At 31.6% G+C, this 19,146-nt stretch overlaps 1 protein-coding gene across 2 annotated transcripts; it reads left to right on the top strand.

Moving 5' to 3' along the window:
- The first annotated feature begins 579 nt into the window (after positions 1–579).
- LOC140058422 (uncharacterized) lies at positions 580–16,553 on the top strand. Of its 2 annotated transcripts, XM_072104023.1 has the most exons (10): positions 580–781; positions 2,692–2,811; positions 4,841–5,061; positions 5,763–5,946; positions 7,680–7,835; positions 8,188–8,406; positions 9,294–9,437; positions 10,266–10,391; positions 11,676–11,834; positions 13,619–16,553. In XM_072104023.1, the coding sequence occupies exons 2-10, from the start codon at positions 2,733–2,735 to the stop codon at positions 14,008–14,010; spliced, it is 1,680 nt and encodes a 559-aa protein (XP_071960124.1). In that variant the 5' UTR covers positions 580–781; positions 2,692–2,732; the 3' UTR covers positions 14,011–16,553. The 2 variants fall into 2 exon arrangements, with proteins under 2 accessions (XP_071960124.1, XP_071960125.1); XM_072104024.1 differs by lacking the exon at positions 10,266–10,391.
- Positions 16,554–19,146: the final 2,593 nt, after the last annotated feature.

Genomic DNA, 19,146 nt, shown 5'->3' with positions numbered 1-19,146 from the left:
TTTGTGGAAATTTAGGTTTTAGTTAACAGCTTTCAAAATGGTAAACCTAAACAAAACTTCAGCTAGATTTTTCTTAGTTTTTCAATATTTATAAAGCATTTTTTCAAGTGTAATTAACTTCTTTAATAGGCCTTATATTTTTTGTTTTCTCATTTTCTTTGTTGCGATTTCTTTCTATGCATATTGAGATAGATTCCGAATTAATAAAAGATGAATGAAGAAAAATGATGAGCATTTATTTTCTATTGCTTTTTTTGAGATTGTAATCGGGCAGCAAAAATGTTTCTATTTATTCAGGCCTATTCATTAAAATTATCCCATTGCAAAAAAAGAACTGTATGAAACGAAATGGATACACATATCAAGTCCAATGTTTACAGCTCATAATAACTGAAGAATGTACTACAGTATACCATTTTTTACACGTAATGAACCGAAGTAAACTGACCTTACATATTCTGTGATGGAAAATTTTGTGTCGCATACCTACGGCAGCCAATCAGATCGCTTGAATCTCGGCACAGCCCACTACGTTTCAACGTTTCTAAATTATGACTAAATAAAAGAAATACGGTTGGCGCGATAGGAGGTTATTATCATATATCGTGGGTCAGTTTTTTGTAAACAAAACGCCTGAGATATTTCTAAAGCAAAACAGTTGTGTTTAGTTGGTAAGAAGGGAGGATCTCTGTGAAATATACCCTCTTTTTTCTTTCGCTTTAGATAAGTAAAGACTTTGTTTTTCTGAAACACCGCCCGGATTTGTAACACGCGGCTGGTGGTAAGTATTATTATGTGTATTGTTTTGGTTAAGGCATGAGTGTTACAATTAATCATATCACTGACTATATGTAGCCGATATTAATAATAATTATAATATGTAGCCCACTCTGTAACCATGTGTATGTAAAAACCTCCAGTTATGTAGAAACATAAAATTGTCTCGCAAATTTCAAATGTAGAAACCAAATTTTCATCACAAGGTTATTTAAAATATAATAATTAATAAAACCATATGGATTATTGGATGGTCATAAGTCATGGCAATTATCTTTTTTTATAATGACTTAAGTGTGGTTTGTCTTTTATATTGTAAGTGAATGTTGCATGAAATTAAAGAAACTGCATTTAATTAACACATATTGTTCTTAGTTAGTTGTAAAGAAGAATTTTTAAAGAAAGAATGTTCCTTTTTTTAAATTTACTCACTATATTTTGTGCACACAAACCGCTGCCATATATGAATACCTAAACAAGTTTTTTTTAACTGTAATTTTAATAAGAGGAAGTCTCTTGGTGAGCAAAACAATTTTTAAAACTCAATATTTATTGCTACTTATTTTTTTTTATATTTTGGCAAATGTAAAACTTCAAACCTGCAGCATTACTTTTTATAACTATAACATAGTAGTTTTAGCAGTTGTAACTATGATTTAAAGGAAATATTTTGTAATACAAAAATAATAAATTTAGACCTTCCTTTACAATTGTTAAGCCCTCTTGGCCCTTTATTCAAAATCCTGACGCCTTATTCTATTTTACACACTGCTTCCTTGTGTCTTGTATGTTGTTAGAAATACTGTATATAATTCCTTGTGATAGTAATTACGGTATAAGCAGCTGATAGAGATTGATTTATAAGTGGGTCTATCTTGCCACTAATACAGTATGTCACCTCAGTCTATTCCTCAGTGAATTTAGATCAATAATGTACATCTCAAAATAGCCATCATGCCAGAGGTTTATATATTCAATGACACATCAAGTGTATCAATTTAAATCAATTAATTTAGAAGATGTAAATCATCAAAAATGGTTGTTATTAAAGCCTGAGAGGTGCTAAGCAGTTGAACATGTGGGAAATATTTATAATTTTAGAGTATAGGCATGTTTATTGTAGTGGTGTAACGGCTATGTCGAGCACTCACTGGCTAAACCCAGGGGCCCCAGAACTCAAGAAGCCCCAGAGCATGAGCAGTCCAATGCTACTACCCAACGAGTGCCCTTAGAAGTGCTAAACCAGAGGCTTTGCCCTGTGCGTTATGCCACTGATTGCAGTTGAATTACTTTCCCTTAGTAAACTTAAATGTTACTGATTTTAAACGACTGATTAAATCTGAACCACAGTAGTACGGACTATTTAACCTTCCTTCCTCGCTGGTCTTTAATAAATCCCAACAATGGCCATCTTCCGCTCTTACGGTAAATACATCCTAAATACAACATTGGCATTTCCTTTCCCAGTTCTGATAGCACTTACTATCAATTCACTAGTACTATATGTTCAATATATTTATGATAATTTAATACATTAAAATGTTTGCAGTACTTGGAATTCATCCCTTATACTGGCTTTGATGAGTTCTAAGAAAAATTGTTTAATAAATAATTAAAAGTAATATTTTCGAGAGTAATCACTTAATGCTGCTATGTTTTCTAATTAATAATTCCACCTCTGCTGTAAGCTGAATGTTGTTGGGCAAATTTCCATAGAAATCGCTGTATCGCTTTGGGAATAATATCACATGCTTAATTGCGTGTGCTAATCATTTGGCTGATGTTGCGAGCTGGACCACATTTTGGCCAACCCATGTAAATTGGCACATTTACACATCAATATTTGGATTTACGCCAGCATGATTAATTCAATGTGTAACTTCTTGCTTTTACCAATCCTTTTTATTTATATAGGATTAATACAGCTAGCTTACTACAGTATTTGACAACAGAAAATGGCTGTGATGATAACAAGAAAAACATCCGTATTTACATTGCTGTTTATAAGTTGTTTGTTTGTTGTTCATAGTACAGGTAAGAGTGTTATTATATTTCACCTCAACATGTATTTCCACTTGTTCTTATATCAGAAAAGTGGAAGGGTGGGAGGGGAGGGGTTCTACTATAGAGGTATTAGAGGTTTAAGGGAAATGGAACAGATCTTTATATTTAGAGGGATTTTCTATATAGTATTACTCTATTACTCATAGCAACAGTGGACAAATGGATTGACCTCATTTCAGGGGTATTGGTCAAAAGTACTTGACCTGACCCAATTGTTCTAGAAGTTAATTATATTAAATACAGTAAGCTTTTGTTACTGACAACATAGTAATTGCCTTAGGTTTTTAAACATCACCCAGGACTAGAAATTACCTAAATAAGATGTTACTTTTTTATTCTACAAACCATTTATTGGCAGTAAGCCAATTCAGTTGGAACAGTGCCAATTAATCTTATGGTTGGTATTCTGTTGGTATTCTGTAAACACCGAATGGTCAATCAGGGAGTTGATTTTACAACTCCCTGGGTCAATATAGTTGAATGGTCAATATAGTTGAATGGTCAATACAGTTGTACGAATTTACATCTGTTTCAGCAAAAGGATTATATTAAATAAGATGTTTTAAAATAGGGATTTGATGATAGAGATTTTTTTAAAGGAAATTTATTGTTTTTAAATAACATTTATTTCCTGCTTAGCCCCCACAAAGAAAAATTTGTTATCTTTGATTGACAATAGAAATTGAAGAATTAAATAATTAATTTCACTTAATTAATGTTTTTCTTTTAAACACAACATTTAACAACAACCGGCTTCACAAATATAAGAACATGAGAATCTAAATTCACATGCATAAAGAAACTCTAAACTGTCCATTCATATACTGAATTTTTCGTATTTTTTATTTCATACACATCCAATGATAAAAAGATTAGTAAATATGTGAGAATGCGAAAAAAAAGCCAAGATAATAGATATACCTGTAACACAAATATATTCAAATTCATTACATTAGTATTAATACAATACAGTTAAACCTTTTAGTGATTTTTTTATCCTGTATGCTTCATGTTCCAATAGACTCAAGAAAACACTTAAAAATTTAAGTCATTACCGACAACATGCTTGTATTTCCTTTTGATAGCATACGCCAACCAGCAGGAAGTCCTATTCTAGCACATGATTATTAACTCATAATCTTGTGCATATTACTCTAACCATAATAACCTACTGAACTGCAGGAGCTTACCTACTGTACTGTAGTAACTTGCCTGCTGTACTGCAGTAACTTGCCTACTGTACTGCAGGAGCTTGTGGATTACTGTATCTAGAGAATCCTAGAGACAGGATAATTATTGATATGAGTTAGGGACAGGAGGGGTGGGGGAGAGGTGACATGTTCTTGCTTACACTATTATGTGTTTTCAAGTTTGTCTCGCTCCTTTGATTAAATACTCAAAAGATCTGTTTTAGAACTCTTGACTTTACCATACAAGAATCTCTTAAGAAGGTCTTTAGTCATGTCCTATAATTGTAGTCACGTGGCTAGTAATACTTGACTTGTGGCCAGACTATCAGCTTGCCATAGAACTAGAAAGGTCTCACAAGTTAAATTGTTGTCATGATATACTAAGCTCACCGCCAAATACTGTCAACAATAAAATGTTAATAGCGAAGGCGATACCAGCATCTTAATATTTCCTTAGTAAATGTCACATGCCAGTATGACATTGCTATATATCAACAGTAATGCAATGTATATTGAAAGTTTACTGTAAGCCTACCTTGTTCCATCCTTGAAACAAACAAACAAACAAATATATTTCAACCATCTAGTTGATTAGATTCTAAAACACTCATTTGTTTCTACAGAAAAACTACTGTACTCAATATAAAACATGATAATAAAAAACATTTAAAAAAGGCAGCAACATTTTTAAATTTTACAGTTGAGATTTTAAAGAGATTTATAGCAACCAAATGTATGCTATGTCTGCCATGGTCATCTTGTGAATCCAACACAGATTATAATAGTGATGTTGATGTCTTTCTTTTCAGATGCCTGTGGTGGAGTATACTCGGGAAGTCCGTCAACGACAGATGATGTTGATTTTACTATAGATTCTGATTATTTCTTATCACCAAAACGAACAATTAGGAGAGATTTAAAATGTATCTACAGGTTAAAGAATGAGGATAAACATGGTGCAATACTTATTTATTTTGATTATTTTTACTTGAATGATAATGGAACGCTTCGTCAAGGAGATACGTTAAAAGTAAGTTTTTTCTGGATTTCTTAACATTTAACTTGAAAATGGCATTGGAACAAACTAAACAAATTGAGCAAAACCTGCAATCAGAGAAAACTAAATTATTTTTTATTGCTTTCAACCAAACAAAATGGCTACTACTGTACTACCCAATACAATGTGCATATATAAATTCACATGAATATTTTAATGTTGGAATGTTAAGAACGTCTAAAGTACAGTTGAATTCATTGTGCTATAGAACATACCAAAAAAATGTCAACATCAGTAATGGGTCAATAATGCTCGCAGCGTTCATAGGCTAATTTTGTTAAATCAATTACAGGATTTCTAAAAATAGAACATACAATTGATTATAAATACCAATGTACTGTTCATATTCATATTATGTTATCAATTAATTAATGTAACATTCACAATATTTTGTTCGCTTGTTTTTGTTATTTTATCACAAAAGCAAAGAAAATCTTTCTTATTTAAAAAGACAAAATGAAAGTTATGTAATTTGGTAACATGCACCAATGGTTATCTGGAATTACTGGAATTAATAGTTGTAAACAAAATTGAAAATATTTCATTAGTATTCTTATTGATTTGGTTAGACAAGAAAATTCAATGGTCTTTGTTTAGTATAAACATTGAAAGAGTAGCAATTAGTTTACACACTATACTTAAATATTACACATTTTTTTTGTTTTCTTGTAAAGATATCAAACGATTCGGCTACATACTTTTCATATAAAGGTCCGCAACCACGAGTCCACAATTCATCAACAGTAGATTTAACATTAGAATTGTACCGGTCAACACGCAACCATCACATCGGCTTCAAAGCCTACTACAAGTTTCTCTCAGCAGCTCAGCAAGTGGCCTGGGAGCGTTCAGACAAATGTAAGAACGATTCCATATGTTACCATGATTCATTTCTCTTAATATAACTCATGAGGTGCTTACTCATCAAGAACGTTTATTTTAAGCATGTGTTAAGTCCACATTCTATCATCCAGAAGAAGTGTGCTGAAATTACTGTATTATATAATATATAATATATTACATCACCTATCATACCTTTCTGCAAACAGTAGTTTATACAGGGCTGAGTGATATACTATTATTATTGAATAAGATACTATGGTGTGTACTAACACTTATTATCATCCACTGTTATTTATACAAATTATTATAAGCTATAAATAACAGGTAAAGATAGGTGAGGCGATTTATTTTTATCCATTCAAGTCAAATAATGTACAGATAAGAGTTGGAATTATCTTTTCTTCTAAGTTTAGTACCTGATAATGTGCGTTTGGTGGTTGGTAGAGTATACCATATTCCCATTCGTCAACAAATCCACCCTGATATTCAAATATATGTCTGATTAGTGCACCTATAGTTGATGCCATTGCATACAATATCTATATTCAGAAATTGGTGACTCACAAAATAAATTGACTAATTATATACTAAAAACCATCCTAATACTTCTACATTCTAAATGTTTTACAAAAAAATAAGTTGTGTAATTCTACTGTATTATAAATCGCGTCCAAGAATCGCGTAAAACTGAAAAATAAACTAGATTGTTAACACGAAAGGCAGTTTGCCTCTAGGAGTTTAACATTTAAAGTTTATTAACAATGGCGTTTATTTCGTTTGCAAGCTACAACTTCGCTATCTTAATGCAAAGAGTTACCTGTATTAGCGAGATTATGATACAATATTTATAGAAAGAAAGTATTGGAAATTGCCAAAAGGAAGCAATCATTCTGCAAACAGATTAAATCACTGGATGTATCTAGTACGTCGTTAGCGTCTTAACTGGATTTAAACATGCTCTATCGTGATTGATGATGCTTTTATCTAAACTTTAGTTTGATTGCTTAAAGAACTAATGTTGCTGATAGCTTTCCTGTCGATTTCTGTTACATCAATTTATTGAGTTTCGTTAGAAATTTATGACAAAGAAAACAAAACTGAAGTAAAATTACAATTAAAAGCTTTAAAAGACAAAGTATTAATAACAAAGCAAGTCCACGTGCTGCACATTATGGGGAGTTGGGGGGGGGGGGGGTGCTACGGCATGGTGGTTAAGTAAACCTAATTGGGTTAAGTTTAAAAGATAACATAACAACCGATAAACAACCGATATGTAGTGGGTTGGTTTTCCATAATTGTCCAAATTTTGAATGTGTCAATACATGGTATTTTTTTTTAAAGCTGAACTTCACAAATATACTTTAAAAGCCAAACATTCAAATGACCTATGACTTCCAGGGTCACCTGTACTGTGAGATAAATTCATTTTACTTTACATGATCAAACTTAAAGATAAAATGTTCAACTTGAAAAAAAAAACTTGGCACAGGGAATAAAAAATAGAGGTGAATATCCAGCAGAATCCATGATCCGAATGATCTTACTAGTTCATGCTTGAGCGATCCAAAGATAAAACCGTCCTGATCGAGGTCAAACCATCAATTGGTCATTATAAGATTTGCTAAAACAAAATTTAATTTAAAAGTGTAGATATGACAAGATGGAATATGACATTCACATTTCAGTACAGTTTGAAACTGAAATTTCATCGGTCAATGCAATTCTAATTATTTTACTTACTTATTTAGATATTGGGGCTGAGACTGTATCACCATACTATGGTGGTCTGATAGATCAGAAATTTGCTCTCCATCAAGAAGCTAGTGTGTCGCAAAACAACAAGGTCCACTACACATGGTACATACGGTGTAATGTCGGTTCTAACATTCTGCTAAACTTTTTAAGTAAGAAACTTAAATCTATCTATCTATATTTAACGATACTATTGGTAGGCCTATAGTTTTTGGAGGTTCTTTTTCCAAACCAATGGATATCAAGCCTGACCAATTTATTTGCATAGGACATATCTGTATTTCAGCCCAGTTGGTAGAAACATATTCTTTCCAATGGCGTATCTCGATTCTCATACAAATGCCCAACCAAACCATATTTGGGAGATATGATTACGTTTTTTTAGTGCAAACCAAAATGCCCAGTAATTATAGAATAATACTAATAAAGTTAAGTTAATTGAAATTATAAAGTCCAATTCTCAAATCTTTGAAACTCTATATTGAATTGAACATTCTTCAACAGATATTGAATTGGGTGGAAGTACATTAGAAGTATGGGATGCAGAAGATTCCAAAGTTCAAATCAAGATTGAGAATGAAGCATCAAAACATAGTAATGTAAAACGCGATAATCGACGATCTTTGTTATCCGACGGCAATTTCATGTTTATTCGCTGGATAGGGGAGGCTAAGAAAGGCGATAATATTCAAATTGCATTTGCATATGTTCAGAAAAATAAAGGTAAGTTGTGTAACATTTTACTAAATCATTGTTGTTGTAGTATTACCAAAATTTGTTATTACCATCAAAACCCTTTGTCATTTCTTTTCCTCTATTTAGTGAATATATTTGGTCAAATCTACTAAAGCTATTGTTAATGTTCATAGTACTATTGTATGCTGGTATAGTAACAATAGAGTGGAAAATTTTACAAGGGGATTTCCACATTTTATCATGGTTTGCTGTGCAGTGATGCGTATAGTCTCTGAAATTTAACAGCTAGAAGTTTATTATTAATATTATTGTTTCAGTTTAGAAATAGCCAAGGTTGAGCTATATTTATCCCTTTATTTACCTGTAAATAAAGTGAGATAGTAGTCTATAGAAACATAGGCAATCATTAATTATGACAATGATGGAAATTTCCGTTGAGAGTTGATGGTTATCAATTATTGATACATAAAACATTTATGAAGGTTGTTTATCATGAATAGGATGTTTTATGTTGCTGTAAATTACGAAAGATCTGTTCCTACATTGGACCAATGCAGGGCCAAGCATTATCATGTGTATTGGATTAAGTGATTTTCATTGATAATTCTGGTCAAAAATGGAAGCTTATAGGCTTTCACTTTTTAAAAATATACATGATCCCAATATGCATATTTTCGTTCTTGTATATTGAGCAGCGATTTTAATATTTTTATCAATCGTCTTGTTAAACATTGATTTTTGCGCTGTCATGCAATGTTATGCACAGTGTTGTGAGTCGTATCCTTATCTTCATTACCTTCTTGCTTGATTACCACACCTCACACCTCCAAGCAAGTAAATAAACAAGTCTGGCTAAGAATTGCATTTCATTGATGAAACCAATAATTAATCGGAAACATCATTTTTCTTCTCAGATGAGAAGTGTGGCGATATGTATAATGCGTGCCAATTTGGTGCAGAGTATGTGTGCATATCAAATGAACTGATGTGTGATGGAACAAACCATTGTCACAATGGGGAGGATGAAGATGAGATGTGCAGATCATCAGCTAAAGAAGGTGAGTTAATTAATTTTTACTTGTATATTTAAACAAATAATAATTTATCATGCGCTATATGCAAACAAATCTAACAGTTTATTAAATCATAATTAAAATTTTACCTTTAATTATTTTGTTCATCCTAACACACAGCGAGTCATTTCATATGTAAACATTTAATTTTGAATCAACTAATAAACACATCTATACTAAAATAAAGTTATTTGGGGGATTTGGTGAGAGAGGGAATTGTCCACAATCTTAACCCCTTCTGCATGCATAAAAACTGGAAGAGTTTATAGAAGAAATAACTAGCACAATTTTTGTCTTTTCGGCAAATCAAATTCGTCAATAAGTCGTCGTTTGAAAATGAAATGTAGCCGATATTTTGACTTGGAAATAGAATTTAAAAACCAACCAAAAAGGTTTATACTGATTACATGAAAAATGTGAATGTTCTTTTTTTGAAGTAAAATGTATACATGCACTTAAACTAATTGTCACAAGCCTGTGCTCACGACTGGGACCGCAATCGCAAAGTATATTAACAATTTCATGAATAATGTTATTCTTATTATTGTTATTTAACAATTACCCATAAACCTATGGGAGATTTTCAAACCTACGGCTAACGATACGGTTAATATGGGTGGAAGTAGACTTTGCTAGTGAAAGGTTGCCATCTTGCCAACTCCACTGGCTGTTATAATTCCAATCATTCATTCATTCAATCATGAATTTCTAAAAATATAAAATGGCCATTATTATTATTATTTATTTTTCCCAATTTTAAGTTCTAAATATCAATTTTTGCATACTGTATGTATCCCTTCATTCCATGCACAGCACGGCTTTTTACCCAAACTCCGGAATATATGTGCCCCGAAGAGTGTCTACATGGGGCGTCATGTACGAAGCTGGGTGGTTGCGATTGTGCATATGGATTCTATGGGCCTAGATGCCAATATTCAGGTGAGACAAGGTGGCACAGTATACTGACTGGCTATTGCAGCTCGTATGCATGTTATTTGCTAGCTTTTTATACTGTATGACATTTGCTGAAACTGGTTTTCCCTTTCACAATAGTTGGTAATGATTACTGTTATTATTAACTTTGATCAACGTTGACATACAGAAACAAATTTACTAAAAATGCTATTTAAAGTATGCAATAGTGGCATGTCCAGGTGAAGAGAGAATCCACACCTTTTTTCCTTATATACCGTTTTAGAAATTTGGTTGCATTGTTCGATTAAACTTTATAAAGCGTCACCTTTTTCTGCAACTTTCCTACACCCCTCTTTTTTACAAGTCTTGGATCTGCCTCTATTGTATATAATGTTATCTGCAAAATATGTCAATATTTGACTTTTAATGCCTATTTTTGATCCCTATATATATTTTGACACAAGTACAAATTCTATGCCATGATTTTATTGTGTATTTGTTATTAACCTTCTTTTTCATGTTATCTTTAACACCATAACATAACCATAATCAAAAGTGATATGATGTATTATCATATTTTGATAACCTTTAATAACTCGTACCACTAACTTTCATTTTATTTCTAATTCAAACCTTTCCTGTTTGCATGATGAGGTAGAATTGTTTCCATACAGTCACGGTTTAACTAATTGTAAACGATTAAAACCTCTTATTAAATTTATTATGATCTATAGAAATCGTTGATCAGTCATGTTTTTGTATCCAAGTATGACCGCAGTCTTGGCCGGTATAACGATCAAACCGCTTCCCTTGAGTTTAAATTCTTAACATGGTCATTCAAGCATGGTCAGAAAAATTCCACTGGTCCAATTTATTCACCGGTCGTTGATGGCTTGTAATTAAAATTTGAATTCGCAAGTAATTTTAATTTCCTTTCTTCAGGGGTCACTGGGCTCCCAGGCAAGTTAAATGACACCGGTTCTGAACCTTTCCAGTGTTGTTTCCTCCTTAGCTGGATGGTGTGACCCTTGTTATTGCCCAGGGGAGTTTAATAGCTATTGTGTTTGTCATCGGTAAATCTAAAAATGTTCACTCTATGTTGTTGAATGATTTTCAAACTCATTGAGAAACATTGGACATTTTTGTACATAATCTTTCAACATTGCATTCTCAACGTCTTTAAACTTTGCATAAAAGATGTCCTAGCACCAAAGATGTATTAGACACTCTAGATTTTTTTTTAAATGTCATTAAATATAATACAGTTTCTAAACTTGAGATTACAATGCAGTGATTTTTTTTTTGTAGGACACTATACAAATACCTACTCGAACATTGCTGCAATTATTGGTGGCGCCGTGTGTATTTTCTTCCTGCTTCTGTTATCATGCATGGCATGTGTTGCATACATCCGTGGACCACAACCAGGAAGGGACATAAATGGTATTCCACAGTTGATAAGTGTTGGTAAGTACAAACTTTATTTTATTACCATGTATGACTGATGAATTTTCCCCGTGCTCAATAATAATCTCACCCACTAATTCAGGCTAAATTTTGACACAATTTATTTTGAGTGCAATCCGAATATAATCCCATCTAATATTCTTGCACCAAACTCGGTACCAAAGACTATTCTCCATACTATTAAGATCAGGTCACACAGTCATAACAAAGTATTGGTAATAATGTTGTAAATGTAGCTGAAAGGAAATTCACAAAATCCAATTTCTTATTAAACGAACATTAATGCATAATAAACATACTTTTATGTAATTATGTCTTGTAACATGATCCAAATGTTCATTATAAATGTAAGATGAGTGATGAGAATATGTTTAATTGTGAGGAAAGCTTTTAATACACTGAAAACATAATGTGCAGTATGTAACTTAGAAATATAAACAGTATTCTAGTGGTCGAATTTTGAGAGTGCCATATCAAGTACAATATTCTATGTTCAAGTTGGGTGGGTTTTCTCATTTTAATGCTTATGTTTGTATAATGTACACCCTGTACTGATCCCCTATTCCTGTCAGAAACTAGTCTTTTTTAAGACTTTTGTATCATTCGAGTATTTCAACTTCTGTTGTCAACACTGATGAACATTTAGATTAGAAATCTATATTACACATTATGATTGTCTGATATTGTGCATATCTTAAAGTATATATTAACTGCTCCAGCAGCTATTGATATACATATCCTCGGGGACCAGTACAATACAAATTTTAAAGATGTTATCATTTGGAAAGAAAGATATCCAATTACAGCACACCAACATATATTAACTGCTCACAAATAAATTGACAAAAAGTTTTTTGTATATTTTAACCTTGCATACAGAAGTGTGCTAAGTAGTTTCCTTTCTGTGACAGACTATTATAAGAGTGACGGCGGCCATGTTATTGCTTCTACTTAACGTAAATTGCCGCAATATTCGTAAATTAAATTTTTATTTCTATGCATTATTTACAGTGGTTAATTTGTCGCAAGTGTAACTGAGTCATGATAAAGAATAGTTCTCAAAAACTTTTCAAAGGCCGTACATGATGGATAGAATTGACACTTTACAACACATAAACAGATTTTACATATATTCATCATTCATAAATGAAGTATGACAATAAATCAACACTATGCTCTTTTAACTTTTAATTCCAAGAATATATTATATGGCTGCAGGTAGTAGCCTGGTTACTCTGTTGACCCAACATTTAAGTATACTGTGGTTTGACATGAATGTATATTGCAAGACTGGTTGCATTGAAGCAGCAATGTTTTTGGCATGTTGTGAAAACAGGATGTCTTTCTTAATCATGTTTTTGATAATTTCAACACTTGTTTTTATGATAAAACAATTTCACATCTTGAAAGGTTTTCATACTAATTAATAGCAAATGTTCGCCACTTTATGTTAAGTGGTTTATTACAGCCACCCATCACGTTTTCAACCTGACCAATTTTTATAGGACACACCCATTAATTAATTAAGTTGATTAATCTTCAGTAAATTATTTCCACAACAAGAATATCATTAAAATGCTGCATATGCTAATATTACTAGATAAAGATTACTGCATAATGCAACTATGGCGTAGTGTGTACAAAATATATACAGTATGGGAAATTCCAAAAGGTTTATTATGGTTGCAACAAGAAACTCTGCAATAAATATAAATGCTGTGTGCTTGCTTCCCCCGAGTAAAGAAAGGTTTTTCATTAACTTATTTTATTTTGTCTCTTTTTAGAACCAATTGGTGGATGTTCATCATTTGATGAGGCTGCAGCCATTGCTCATAGCGACCTGCCACCATGCTATCTAGAAGTAGTTCTCAGCAAAGGGTATCGTGCAGGAGGCACTACAGCACTAACCAAAAAGGACGAATGCGAGGAAATGCCAGTACATCCTCCTCCATATGACGTAGTAACCGCTTGCGACAAACCTGACGCAAAAGCTTTAGAAGTTCAGTTAAACCCTGACACTTTTCAACCAGAAACGCGGATATGGGAGCACAAAAGTAAATCAAAGATTGTTAACGCGAAGAAGAAGAAAAAGAAAACAAACAATCCATATTGCCAACATTGCAATAGACAATATAGACATGAATGTCGTGTGAGCGAAGACTGGGTCTGTATGTAAACCAACAGTCATGCTGTATATAAAAGTGTACATTTTGTATATTAATTTTGTACATTAAATTGTATGTATCTGTTTTTATATTGTAGGAATATATGGGGTTTTTTTTGTTTACTAAGACCAATTAATGTTTCTGTTTTATGTTAATGATATTGTTAATTTTATTGTTTATGATAATTTTGTAATAATTTTGGTTTTGTATTGTGTTATTGCATTATATTTTCGATACTTGCTCAAAACGTTACACAGTACAATAACTCAATAAGATAACAACTATTGGCATTATTAACTTTATTATTAGTTGAAAGCTTTCCAAATTTTCAATCTGAAACGAATTTATACCTGGATGCTTCTGTCACATGAATTATAAAACGTACAAAAATGTCAGATAAATTATACCTCACAATAATATAAATTTAATTGCAAAGAACCACAGTCACAAGATTAAATGACGCAGCCGTGTGGCACAAATTGAAACTAAATCATTCATCCAAGTAAAATTATGTATTTCCTTTGTTCGTTGAAAGCAATTTAGTATTTCTTGAGGTATAACGTTGTAATTTGATAAAAAATAATTTACTTCTTTCAAAAAGTAAGCAATTAAGAAATGTAATTCAATGAAATTTTATCAGATAATTACCTTAAAAAGACTTTTTAAGATGAAATTTAATCAGAATTTGCTATAATGTGTTTCAAAACAGCTCTTTTTCAAATGATATTTCATTTTTGTTTTCCAAAATTTGTGTTATAGCAGTTTAGAGATAATATTAATTGACGTGTGTAGCCTTTTGAGCAAGTTCAAACAGATTATTATACAGTAAACTCTCTCAACACTGGACACCCTTTGGCTGTCTGGTTTTCTAGAAAGTCTGGTATTCTGAATGCGTTTCAATTGGTAACATTTTCACACCTAAAAAAAATCTTGTGTAGTGGGGAAAGTTCCAGTTTTCAGAAACTCTGGTATTATGAGAGTTGACTGTATTTTAGATCAGCGATTCTTTAATGTGTAAAATGGTGCTTCGTAATACCTTACGATATCATGTTTGTCTGTCGCAATATTCTATAAATGCAACAAGTGTATATCGTTTCCTGAAATCTAAATTTCAAATTGAACTGATTTGTAGCAATCTTTCTTCCTATTACTCATTCATGTTATTACTAACAAATGAAACATTTAAATATTTAAATGCACAAAATACAAAGATAGTAACTAGCTATCTTGTGTGGAACCTGTATGTCTGTACTGAGGCAATTATATTTTAGTATGATTGTCTGTTTCTCAAGATAATTTGGCGCCAAAATATAATGAATTTTAACATATTGTTATTGTACTATGGTAACAAATGTTCTATTTTTACACATCATTTGTCATGCCGATGTTGATGTTAAATATTGACTACCACATTTGAGATTGAACAAATAGACATTTTCACTTGATCTTGATTCCTATCATTAATATACATTATTAACATAAAATATTATAAATTCTATTGGGAGGAAGGTGTTCATATGCAATGTTATTTATAATGTATATTATGTGAGGAAAAGTATCATTTTCATAATGTTAAAATTTTTTTATCATAATTTTACAGTATTTTTATTTTTGCTTTGTTATGTAAACATTTTAATTTACCCACCTTACTCAATGTCATTTGGTTTAGTTTATGTTTGTGCAATATGCTATAATTAAAGCATTTGATATCGCCAACCTGATGTAGTTGGCAGCGTTCTTCCTTTTCTACCATAACTTTGGAGGTTTGTACCTCATTGTATAGATGGAAATATCTTGTGATGGACAGCCTGCCAGGTTTATTATCCATTGATAACTCAGTTCCAATTAAATGCACATAAGCTGATGTCTATCTGCTATTTTTGGTGTGGACATTTTATTAAATCAATACAGAGTTTAAATGCGATACTCAAAACTTCAAAGACTTTTTTACCTGAAATATTTCTAAATGTGTAGTATCATTCTATTGTTTCCACTACAAAAATACCCCAAACCAATTTAATATTCAATATTCAATATTACAATATTTACAGTAGAAGTTTGAATATGAAATACAGTACTAATTGATAATGATTGTCCAAACGTTGGACAATGGCCCTTTATTATGTATTCTATGCAGTTGACAATTTATACACATTTAAATGTTGATATTCACACTACAATGAGCTAATTATTAATAGCATTTGTAAACTGTAAAGGTGTTCTGTGTAAATGCACATACTACTATTGAAATGAAATTTTGTATTTAAGCACATAATTAATTAATGTTTATCATTACCACATCGTTATTATTAATGTTATAACTACTATTTTTGTAGATTATAATATTTGATGTATTTTATATTAATATGATTATTGCCTATATTGCAATCATTATTCAAAGGGACAGCTCTTCCATTAAGCAAAAATATATGTATCATTTGATACTCTCAATGGTATGGTATAGAGTATGGACAAGATGTAAAGATTTAACAGCAACTCAATAAAATATGTAGTGAACTTGTTGGTTCATTATTTTAACAAGTTTATACAAATACGTATGAAAACTAAGTCTTGTTATGAAACATCCAATCCTTTGATTCTGAAATATTAGATATATAGGTTACTTTAACAAAACAAAGTTCTCTAATTCGTAAATTGAAAAAGATGAGATAATCAAAAACATCTTTAAAGTGTAAATGTAAAATTGAAAATTACATTATATTGCCAATTTATATTTAATATTACTAATTCAGCTATAATCATTTTATTTTTTTAGTATGAATTGCAATATATGTTGTTCCTTATAGAGCAAATGATATGGGTTGTGTTGAGCGCAGATTCATATTGCTTCTAATGCTATCTCTTCAAATTGATACTGTTGTATGATTTGTTCCGTGCCCTCAATGCAAACTTATTTTTCGTTTTTGTTCGCTAATTAATTTATTTTTGTTAGAACAACTTTGTGTTGTTTCTCTAACTATAAACAACTTTTTCAAAAAATGTGCCTTACTTAGGAATGCCAAAGAAAAAGGAGTTGTGTTGTTTACACAAGTTTACATTAAGATAAGTGGAAATTTTAATAAATTAAAAGAAACATTATTTTCATATTGTGGTTCATTTGTTTAACTTTTTTTGAGTATTTTGATGATGTAGCTGAAATGTATGTACTTTCACATTGATTGGTCTGATCTTGAAGGTATGGTCTGATGCATTATATCTACTTTGCTTGTTGCTTATTAATTATCAAATTAATTATTCATCTGTTAACTTATAAACTATTTCCGATAGTGCTATTGCCAATTAAATCATGGTTATCAATTTCATCATTTACTGAAATACCCATTATTTGTATAAATCACTCAGAAGATTTACGGTATTAAGTTTTAGACGATTGGACCAAATAACTTGCTCGACTTGTACCATGCATTCCATCTTGCAGTAAGCGCCACCTCTTGGAGAAACCACATACTTGCACGGACAAAGACATACCATACTGTGTCTACTAATTAGCATAAAAGCCAGGTGAGGTTTAGTGAACAAACAATAACATGCGATAGGTTGTAACGACTGAAGAAATACAAAATAAGAGAATTATTTGAAATAATAATAAAGGATTTATACGGTAGGTAGTCTTTCAAATCTTGACTCTGGTTTTAAGGTATTGTGTTGAAAACTAATTTTAGAATGTTGTTACTACTTAAACTAATTAGGAAGAACTGTTATTAAAAATAACATAATTTGAAACCATTTTGTCCCTGAAATGTGCTTTGCATTTAAGCAATTTCCGAACAGCATTTATGTTCTCGATATCAAGGCTAAACATCCTTAGGTAGCCAAAATTGATATTTCTAATTCCAAATTGTTTACCTATAACTAAAACGTACGTTCTCATTATAGTCATCCTTGTTAATCAACAAGATAGTTAACTCTTGATAATAAGGGTAGTAGGCATTTAGATGGCCACCGAAATAGCAACTTACTTAAGAAGTGTCCTACATTTTAGGACACGGTTAAATTTGGAAAAAAAGAACTGGTGACAAATTAATTAATTGATCACAAACTAATTTCACCAAAAACACATGTATAGAAACAATTGCACATTGTACGCAAAACGTTCGTCACGCACGATGTTATAATGTCATTTAAACATAGGCCTATATCGAGTTTGCTAAAAGGGCGCGAAAACATGTTCATTTATGCATGTACAATGTTGTTAATGAAACATTCTGTAGGATAGCCTGAGTAGTATTCTGTTTGTATTTCACACCTCCACTCGTTGCAATCTTTGATGCCATAGCAGTTGTAATATTATTGATTTCTTGCTTGCATCATACTAGATGATTTCTCCTATGGGATTTTGTGCTTACTCTTAATGAAGAATGGAATAGACGCATGATATCATCTTATCCAACTAGTGTCTGAAAACGTGTTGCATTAACCGTTTGTGTTCGTCTTTCACTCGTTACATGTGAATCGTTACCTGAATTAACTGGTAGGCCTACATCTATTCTATGTTTTCTTCTGCATAGAACAGGTTTAAACCGGTAATATCATACAAGTTATAATTGACCTGTAGACGGGGAAGGAAATCCTTACCCACCTCCACTCCCCCACCTCAATAATCTGTCTAAAAATAGATAGTATTTGTTACATACATCAATGAATTGGGACAACCCAGAAGTCCTTCTTGTAAAAGCAAAATTATAAAATAATTTAGAACATTACATTCTAAAAATAGTTACATTTTAAAAGTAGACAAATTGAAACCATTTCACATCACAAACCAACAGGTGACGAAGATAACTTTTACTTATAAGATTAGTGTTGCTTGATTTGCTTATGATTGAATCCCGATTACAAACTTAGCCTGCTGAGATTTGTTTTTTTTTTATTGATATTAAAAGTGACACTAAACTTCTTTTTTCCAAAATTTTGTATTTCTAAATGTTGCTGTAGTTGGCTTAAAGTGTTAGTTTCGAACTTTTCTCAAATATTAGAACACGAAATTTTACAAGATTGTGCAGAGTTCGTTTCCATAGTTTTCTGTCACTTTTGCAAAGAGTGCTCATACGATATTAAAATCAAATTAAAATCAACAGGTGAAAACAATCAACCAATCAGGAAGTGTAAATCCCCTCTTGCTACAA

The sequence above is a fragment of the Antedon mediterranea genome, chromosome 9 (assembly GCF_964355755.1).
Source record: "Antedon mediterranea chromosome 9, ecAntMedi1.1, whole genome shotgun sequence".
Taxonomy (NCBI): domain Eukaryota; kingdom Metazoa; phylum Echinodermata; class Crinoidea; order Comatulida; family Antedonidae; genus Antedon; species Antedon mediterranea.
Note: the sequence above shows the minus strand (reverse complement) of the source record. Positions and strands in the feature narration are given on the sequence as shown.

Bases quoted from the DNA above. Each gene is read 5' to 3' on its own strand.
- LOC140058422 (XM_072104023.1), top strand. From the start codon at position 2,733: ATGGCTGTGATGATAACAAGAAAAACATCCGTATTTACATTGCTGTTT. The intron at 5,947-7,679 runs GTAAGAACGATT...TTACTTATTTAG, and splicing joins CTGGGAGCGTTCAGACAAAT to ATATTGGGGCTGAGACTGTA. The intron at 7,836-8,187 runs GTAAGAAACTTA...ATTCTTCAACAG, and splicing joins CATTCTGCTAAACTTTTTAA to ATATTGAATTGGGTGGAAGT.